The 10,000-nt window shown below is 39.6% G+C and overlaps 1 protein-coding gene across 15 annotated transcripts in view; it reads left to right on the top strand.

The window, feature by feature from the left end:
• LOC145252749 (putative cysteine desulfurase) overlaps positions 1-10,000 on the top strand; it is a 601,560-nt gene that overhangs the window by 582,741 nt on the left and 8,819 nt on the right. For all 15 annotated transcript variants that reach the window (XM_080112624.1, XM_080112626.1, XM_080112623.1 and 12 more), the window contains 2 exons: positions 2,317-2,475; positions 3,684-3,737. In XM_080112624.1, the coding sequence (XP_079968750.1) occupies positions 2,317-2,475; positions 3,684-3,737 (213 nt within the window). The remainder of the gene's footprint in view (positions 1-2,316; positions 2,476-3,683; positions 3,738-10,000) is intronic.

The raw sequence follows: 10,000 nt of genomic DNA, 5'->3' as shown, positions 1-10,000 counted from the left end.
TGGGAGAGAGGTTGTAGGGTAGAGAAAAGGGCATCCCCCACTAAGCCACGAAGTCTATTTTGTACTCTGTCAAGGCAAGATAGGCTGTTTTTCTTTTATTCTTGTGTATATCATCGATTAGGCTTTGAAAAAAGTTTTGTTCGTTTTTAAGTCTCAATAAAATTAAGAAAATACAACAAATATATATATATATATATATATATACTAGCAAAAGTACCCGTCGTTGACTGGGTTTAAAAACAGCCTAGAGAAAATGGACTCTGATTTATGAAAGTATGATAGCTTATGAAAAGGAAGGGCTGTAAAGATATAGCTTCGAATTTGGGGGTATCAAAACCAAAGCAAAATATGATGAAAGTAAAAATAAAATAGATAAACCCCATAATTTATTATACCATACCTGTTCACACTGAAACACTTATCACAATATTCTGTGGATCTATATTATAAAAAACCTTGTTAAACTTTGTGACATATTTCCATTCTATGGAGGTCAGGCGCGAACGAACACCCCATAATTTTATTATACCATATTTCTTCAAACTGGAACATAATTATCAAAGTATACTTACGCAGATAGATATGAAAAGTTTTTAATCAAGTTTGTGCCTATTTCCATTCTATGGAGGCAGACCCCACAATTTTATTATACCATTCCTATTTAAGTTAAAACATACCTATCAAAGTATTCTTATGTAAATCTATATCAAAAACATTTGTAAACGGTTTTTTTTAATTTTTCAATTTTTTATTTCCATACTTTGTGGACCAGGCGCGTACACAGACCCCACAATTTTAATGAACCACCGTTCTGCCAGATCAAACATACCCATTCCTGTGTCTCGATACATCTTCTATCATTATATGTAATCAGTTTTTTTAAAATAGTATACCATATAGGAGCCTATTCGTGACCAGACACACACACACACACACACACACACACACATTCAGCTTTATATTATATATATATATATATATATATATATATATATATATATATATATATATATATATATATATATGAATGAATGACAAAAGTCTATATTCCAAATTTCATGATGTTGACCATCTTACAATTTACTTCTAAATTCTAAAATGGCTTAAATAAAAGAAAACTATAAGGCATTTGCAGCTTCTCTTCCAATTTTCGGATTTTTTAATCATGTCCAACCGCATTTTATTTCCTTTTGATGGATTGATTGTTGCTATTTCTTTTGATAAGTTAAGGGAAAAATAGATTCACTGATTGATATAATAATTAAGTGATTGATTTCTTGCTACGAAACAGATACTGTCAAGAATTGTGTCAACTGAATTAAAGGAATAAATTGTAAGATGGTCAACATCATAAAATTTGGAATATAGACTTTTGTCATTCATTCATTATATTGCTCTGTAATTACATTGAGCTTCTTAAATAAGAATTGGTATATATAAAAAGGAAATATAAATGAATAAAGAATATTTCCACAGAAGCGTTGAGCATATTGCTAAATGATATACAAATTACCATTAGTGTATTAAGCGATGCTCTTTGTGTAAACAAATTGAGCTTAGGTATTTGGACAATATCAAAACATTGTTAATTCACTGCCCGCATAGCAGCGATCTTATAGAGCAATGGTTAGACGCTCCGACCATCATATGAGCAGTCAGGTTTCGATCCTGGCTTGAGGTAGTTGCTTGTCTAGCCATACTGTGAAACAACGAAACAGTACTGTATGTGGATGACTATATACTAGTACATGTTTGTGGGGAAAATATGCTTATACAAATATAGTTCACCCTTTATTTATAGTAATGCTTTTATTTATGAAGCTCGATGTATGTTAAATATAACTATAGAGCATATACAAATAAATAACAAAAAGTCCATATTCCAAATTTCAAGTCTTATATGTTACCGTTAATCCTTTGAGATGAGGCTTCATAATATGTGTATTCATTATTTTCATGGTTGTTGTTTAATTTAATTTATCTTCAATTATTAATAACTGACAACAGTTGAGTTTAAAACCGGAAATAAGCTTATTTATTTAAGCTATGAGGGTTACTTCGTGTTTGATTTTCATAAACAAAGATGGGTGTGTTTTATGCTTTGGTAAATCCAACATGTGGTCACTTTCCTTAATAAGTTAGAATATTCGGTGTATCTTAAACAGTATTTGTGTTATTAACGCCTCCACCCGGTAATATGTTTCAACCGGGTAAAGTCAGGTATGCAGCTAGTATATATATATATATATATATATATATATATATATATATATATATACATATTATTTCAAATAATATTTTTTTCTTCTTTTGCAGTATGTTTGTGATCCAATAACTGGTGCGTACACGCTGAAAAAATTCGAGAAACATTATGGCAGTACGTTCTTCAGTTTACACGACTTGAAATTCAGAAGCGGCAAATTTGTAAATACCAACCCACGACAGGCTCATCCGAAACTTGACTGCTCGTTGCTGGTTCGTTCAGAACATTATCTATTTGTATCTATCTGTCTGTCTGTCTGTCTGTCTATCTACCAACATTTTCTAAACGTAGGTACTTAAGAAAATATTGAATCAAAATCATATAATGAATTTTGATGAAATTTGGAATAAGTATTCTAGACATAAATTTTAATGGTATTATATCTTAATTTTAATCTTTGTAAGAAAAGTGATAACTCATCGACTCAACTGATATATAAACTACAAATGTTTTCAAACAGAATTATATATATATATATATATATATATATATATATATATATATATAAACGAATACAGACAAGTTATAAGCTTTTATACTTTTCGTATTCTTTTTTATACATTTATTCATATATATATATATATATATATATATATATATATATTAAACAAAAAGATATATATATATACAGGGTGTCCACATTATGTAGCCAGACTTTGTGGGCACCCTGTATATATATATATACCCTGATCCTGTAGATCATGTAGCCAGACTTTGTGGGCACCCTGTATATATATATATATATATATATATATATATATATATATATATATATATATATATATATATATATATATATACAGGGTGCCCACAAAATCTGGCTACATAATCTACAGGATGCTTCCACAAAGTCTGGCTACCTTATGTAGCCAGACTTTGTGGACACCCTGTATATTAAACAAAAAGATGGCCTATTTAAATTATTCGGACTACTATTCTCATCTTGAGAGTTATTTTTACAAACGTTTTGGCCGATGTAACCTCCGATCTTCGTCAGGTGTGTTTTGTCAAACTCAATCATGTCATCAAGGATCTGTGGCATAACGGATAAAGTACTTAGTAAAATTCAGTCCTAAGTGACACTCTTCTAGAGGTTGAAGGTCCAATTCTCAGACTAAGAATACAACTGTATATTACTTAAGACTTCTACCTGGTCATAGCTGATAGAACGAGAGCATACTACCCCCGTGGATTAAATAAAACGGTTCCATTCGGAATTACGTGCAGTTGGACAGAAAGATTTTGGAGTTCGACGAAATACACCTGAAGGTTGGAGGTTACATCGGCTGAAACGTTGTTAAAATAAGACTTAAAATAAAAATTCAGAACCATAAACAAATAATAATCCAAAAGAAAGTAGAAAAAAAAAGTATCTAATTCTTGTTATTAATTCATAACAAATTCTTGCTTATTTTTGCAGGATATTCTTCATGAAGCTTACCATTTTGTGCAAGACGCAGAAAGAGAATTGAAGGTAAATACCAACGCCAAAAATATTCTTTATTCATACATGGATGCGAATGATGAATGGGGTCTTAAAATGGCGTACTCTTTCTAAGTTTCTTCTTGGACTTTTGCATTCAATTATTTTTTTAATTGTGATAAGTACAGGGTGGAACGATAAAATTTTCGCCCTAGAAAAGACGACATGATTCCATTTCTGTTGGATGAAAACCAGTTTTCTTCTTTTTTTTTATTGCAGACCATCTACTAGTTGATCAGTTGTGCACAAATCCAAAGAGTGATAAGAGCCTGTCTGAAAGTAACACAATGGTCAACGAGCGAGATCAGAGATGTGCCGCTGTACAACTCATGCTCTCTATTGATTGGAGTTATGACAACAGAACAATTGCCATCACCCTCAAAATGCACTGCTGGATTGCCACGAATAACAGAGACGTGCCGAGGGTGATGAAAACAAAGTTTCCAGACACATTTATGGTCTCTGGTGTGGTTTCAAATGAGGGCCACATCATGCCGGCTCACATCTTCGAAGTCGGTTTGAAAGTCAACACCAAAGTGTACTTGGATGTGCTGAAGAGCGTGGTGATCTCCTGGTGCAATCAGGTGGCCGCTGGCAGACTCTGAGTGTGGCAGCAGGACTCGGCGCCGGTCCACAAGTCCAAAGAGACCCAGGCTTGGCTTCAGAAGGAATGCTACGACTTTATACTCTTCTGTCACTGTCCCCCTCCTCTTCTGACTTGAATCCACTGGTCTACTTCGTTAATATATCGAGAACATCACCAACATGACCTCTGACAACATCAAAGTCAGCCTTATCACCGCCAAATGCTGAGTATTCGCCGAGCTCTTGCCAGCACTTGTGGAAAAGGCATGCTCCCAGTTCTGGACCCGTATCGAGGCGGTGATTGAAGTTGAAGACGGCTACATTGAATAGATGTCAGCTCTATTACATAATTATGTGACCTGAATTGATTTTTTCAATAAAAGCTTTAAAATAAAGCTGTAGTGTAAGGGCGAAAAATTTAGCGTTCCATCCTCAAAATGTTTGGAAAACTGAGGTCCAGTCCTTGTTCAAGTCATACAAAAGATTCAAGAAGGATACTTGATTCCCTTTTCTGCTTAAATCTGATCTTTATTTAGTAGTGACAGTGTTATGGATCTTTTTGACTCTCTCACGACATCCGGCACTCTCCTTCAGCACACCACACTAGGGAGGTTTTGATGTATGTATTGTGCTTCCTCTATTAGTTTCTTGGCATAAGTTCTATGCAGTTTCCCCACTGAACTCATGATCATCATATCATATAAATCTATTGTTGGCATTGGTTTCCTCGATATTTTTCTAGTCAGAATTCTTTCTAGAAAATTATCTAGACCACATGAAGGTTGACAACATCCTAAGTGAAAGCGATTTTGTGGAACAAACTGGATTCGAACTTGGAACATGCAGGTCGTCAGTGCATATCATTAATTACTTAACCACCGTCATCTTCCTACCCTCATCACTGAACTATATCTCTATTTTGACATTCATAAAATAACATCACAGACGATTTTAACCTTAACCCTCCATAGACTTACTTAAACACCTAGTATTAGAATCAAGGGAAAGTGGAATAATCCTAGTAAGGGCTGGTTCATTTCTGTATATCTTGGTGTATTAGCTATGATAAAAAAAAGAGAGCTTTCGGTCACCTTCACCTATGACCGATCATTTTACTTTTTTATGAGTAAATAGTGACATGGTTGTAGCAATATTTAGTGAATTTGTGTGGAAAAAAAAAAACGATGTTTAACCGGTATTTTCGACATAAGGCTAGAATAAGCAAATGATAAGAATATTGGAAAATTCCGTTTAACGTAAAGCATTTAAAATCAAAGTTACATGTGAGGATATTGCGTCAGATAAGAAGTCACCAGAGACATATAACATATTGTTCAGTATCAAGGCCGTGTATTGTAAACAGTGACCTGTGGAAATTTGTTGATGCATTAAAGATGATGCTCAAGGCCAACTCCTTGATTGTACTTCTCAAATACTCAAGTATAAGTCCTAGTACTAAGAAATACTATGGGAAAGAGAGGCAGTTTGAATGTGATTGGATACCCCACAACACTAACCTCTAACCTTCACCTTTAGCTCTTGCTAATTATAACTCTAGTTCTACTCTCAAAAGAGGAAGTGATGTCTGGGAGGATGGTTTCATGAAAACAACAGATACTACACTATCTTCATCGAAGGAAGATGCAATGTGTGTGCATGCAATAATGTGCAGAGGTCTAATGATACCTTAAAGATGATGTGCAGGATCAATTCCTTTATTCTATGTTCCAAAGTATGAATCCTAGTACTGAGAAATATTATAGGAAAGGGAGATAGCCTGAATATGATTGGATACTTCCCCCACCCCCAAACTAACTTTTAGCACTAACCCTGGGGCAAATCCTAACTTTAGCCACACACCAAAGAGGAAGTAATGCCTGGGAGGATACTCATGAAAACAGAACAGACACTATGCTATCCAGGCATATGTAAGGTAACACTTGGAACCAACTCCTTGATTGTATACCCCTCTAAAGATTCAAGTATAATTCCTAGTACTGAGAAATATTATGGGAAAGGGAGATAATTAGATGCCTCTCAATTTCGATGCCAGGGGTCACCTCTGCACACCACACCACCGATCATAACAGACCCAAGATAAATAGAGTATGCCATTATGAGATAAAACTCATCTTGGATTACGGTTCTGACTAAAGTTAAGATTGAGCAGCTATTACTTTTCTTTTATCGCAGTAAAACAACCACTATCTTTGAATACTCCATTACAGAAAAGTAGAAACAGCTGGGCGTCGTGCATTTTTCCTGTAAGTATGAAAGGTTTGGAATTTTATGTAAAATAATAAACTAATCATTTTTTTTTATATCGGAGTTGGCTTTTCACCTTTTTATGACAAAATGAGTAAGTTATGAGTTACAAATTCTGTCGTAGATTCGCGGTTCCCCTGAAGTGCAGTTGCCTAGCAACTAGGACTAAAGATTGTTGAAGGGAAAAAACAGCCAAGTAAGGATGAGTAACATTTAAGGAGTCATATCGTAAACAAATTCAGATAAGTTGCGAGTCAGAATCATACTAAGTTTGTCTGTGCCTTGTGTATAGAATAAAAGGGCTGAAACCATATGTCCATAAAAACATATATATACGCACACACATACACAACCAGTCGAAACAGCTACAGCAACTGAGGATCCCCGTTTTTTATTTTCAAAATTTTACCTAATATTTTCTTTTTTCATCCTTTTATAGTTCAATTCTCTTTTATAATTGACTAGCGAGGGGTACCCGGCGTTGTCCGGGTGTTTTTCGGGGTATGTGAAAAAACCCCGAAAATGTGAAAAAAGAAACGAAGCCTTCATGACGCGCAGTTGGAAAATAGTAAAGTGTTTTAAAAAAAACAGGTGCGCGTTTTTGATTGACGTGACGGCGATAGGTATTCAGCAGTTAACATTTTGTGCGGGACAGTTTTGAATGAGGTGAATAAATCGGTTTGTTTGTTTTTAAAAACCCGCTCCCTGTTTATTATGAGGAGCGAAATGAAAGCTACAGTCTGGTATGACGAAGTCGACATTGAACAAACGTTACTTAGCCCTCTTGAGACAACTGGCTTTCGGCCTGTTGTATTTATTTGCTCCCCCACTGAGCAAATTAGGCACAAGGCCGTTTCCAACTGGCTTTCGGCCTGTTGTATTTATTTGCTCCCCCACCGAGCAAATTAGGCACAAGGCCAATTTTTAATGTGAGGAGTCAAGGGAAGGGGAAATGAAAATGGGGACCAGCTCCCGAGAGGAGGGAAATGGGAGCTGGTTAAAGGTCAAGCATGTGGGGTTGCCCCCACATCTGGTCTTTGCTAGTCATAGCTAGTCCTAGCTAGTCATAGCTTGCAGCATCTGCCGGAACAGATACTACACTTTGATCATGTCACCCGGGCCCCGGAGGGCGCGCGGGCAAGTGGCCTGTCGGCCTGTTGTATTTATTTGCTCCCCCACCGAGCAAATTAGGCACAAGGCCAATTTTTAATGTGAGGAGTCAAGGGAAGGGGAAGGGAAAATGGGGACCAGCTCCCGAGAGGAGGGAAATGGGAGCTGGTTAAAGGTCAAGCATGTGGGGTTGCCCCCACATCTGGTCTTTGCTAGTCATAGCTAGTCCTAGCTAGTCATAGCTTGCAGTATCTGTCGGAACAGATACTACACCTTGATCATGTCACCCGGGCCCCGGAGGGCGCGCGGGCAAGCGGCCTGTCGGCCTGTTGTATTTATTTGCTCCCCCACCGAGCAAATTAGGCACAAGGCCGATTTTTAATGTGAAGAGTCCAGGGAGGGGGAAGGGAAAATGGGGACCAGCTCCCGAGAGGAGGGAAATAGGAGCTGGTTAAAGGTCAAGCATGTGGGGTTGCCCCCACATCTGGTCTTTGCTAGTCATAGCTAGTCCTAGCTAGTCATAGCTTGCAGCATCTGCCGGAACAGATACTACACTTTGATCATGTCACCCGGGCCCCGGAGGGCGCGCGGGCAAGCGGCCTGTCGGCCTGTTGTATTTATTTGCTCCCCCACCGAGCAAATTAGGCACAAGGCCAATTTTTAATGTGAGGAGTCAAGGGAAGGGGAAGGGAAAATGGGGACCAGCTCCCGAGAGGAGGGAAATGGGAGCTGGTTAAGGGTCAAGCATGTGGGGTTGCCCCCACATCTGGTCTTTGCTAGTCATAGCTAGTCCTAGCTAGTCATAGCTTGCAGTACCTGTCGGAACAGATACTACACTTTGATCATGTCACCCGGGCCCCGGAGGGCGCGCGGGCAAGCGGCCTGTCGGCCTGTTGTATTTATTTGCTCCCCCACCGAGCAAATTAGGCACAAGGCCAATTTTTAATGTGAGGAGTCAAGGGAAGGGGAAGGGAAAATGGGGACCAGCTCCCGAGAGGAGGGAAATGGGAGCTGGTTAAAGGTCAAGCATGTGGGGTTGCCCCCACATCTGGTCTTTGCTAGTCATAGCTAGTCCTAGCTAGTCATCGCTTGCAGTATCTGTCGGAACAGATACTACACTTTGATCATGTCACCCGGGCCCCGGAGGGCGCGCGGGCAAGTGGCTTTCAGCCTGTTGTATTTATTTGCTCCCCCACCGAGCAAATTAGGCACAAGGCCGATTTTTAATGTGAGGAGTCCAGGGAGGGGGAAGGGAAAAAAGGGGACCAGCTCCCGAGAGGAGGGAAATGGGAGCTGGTTAAGGGTCAAGCATGTGGGGTTGCCCCCACATCTGGTCTTTGCTAGTCTTAGCTAGTCCTAGCTAGTCATAGCTTGCAGTATCTGTCGGAACAGATACTACACTTTGATCATGTCACCCGGGCCCCGGAGGGCGCGCGGGCAAGTGGCTTTCCGCCTGTTGTATTTATTTGCTCCCCCACCGAGCAAATTAGGCACAAGGCCAATTTTTAATGTGAGGAGTCAAGGGAAGGGGAAGGGAAAATGGGGACCAGCTCCCGAGAGGAGGGAAATGGGAGCTGGTTAAAGGTCAAGCATGTGGGGTTGCCCCCACATCTGGTCTTTGCTAGTCATAGCTAGTCCTAGCTAGTCATAGCTTGCAGTATCTGTCGGAACAGATACTACACTTTGATCATGTCACCCGGGCCCCGGAGGGCGCGCGGGCAAGTGGCTTTCCGCCTGTTGTATTTATTTGCTCCCCCACCGAGCAAATTAGGCACAAGGCCAATTTTTAATGTGAGGAGTCAAGGGAGGGGGAAGGGAAAAAGGGGACCAGCTCCCGAGAGGAGGGAAATGGGAGCTGGTTAAAGGTCAAGCATGTGGGGTTGCCCCCACATCTGGTCTTTGCTAGTCATAGCTAGTCCTAGCTAGTCATAGCTTGCAGCATCTGCCGGAACAGATACTACACTTTGATCATGTCACCCGGGCCCCGGAGGGCGCGCGGGCAAGTGGCTTTCGGCCTGTTGTATTTATTTGCTCCCCCACCGAGCAAATTAGGCACAAGGCCAATTTTTAATGTGAGGAGTCAAGGGAAGGGGAAGGGAAAATGGGGACCAGCTCCCGAGAGGAGGGAAATGGGAGCTGGTTAAAGGTCAAGCATGTGGGGTTGCCCCCACATCTGGTCTTTGCTAGTCATAGCTAGTCCTAGCTAGTCATAGCTTGCAGCATCTGCCGGAACAGATACTACACTTTGATCATGTCACCCGGGCCCCGGAGGGCGCGCGGGCAAGTGGCTTTCG

The sequence above is a fragment of the Euprymna scolopes genome, chromosome 29 (assembly GCF_053919585.1).
Source record: "Euprymna scolopes isolate OS-2025 chromosome 29, ASM5391958v1, whole genome shotgun sequence".
NCBI lineage: Eukaryota > Metazoa > Mollusca > Cephalopoda > Sepiida > Sepiolidae > Euprymna > Euprymna scolopes.
The sequence above is the reverse complement of the archived record's forward strand: the minus strand, read 5'-3'. Positions and strand labels throughout refer to the sequence as shown.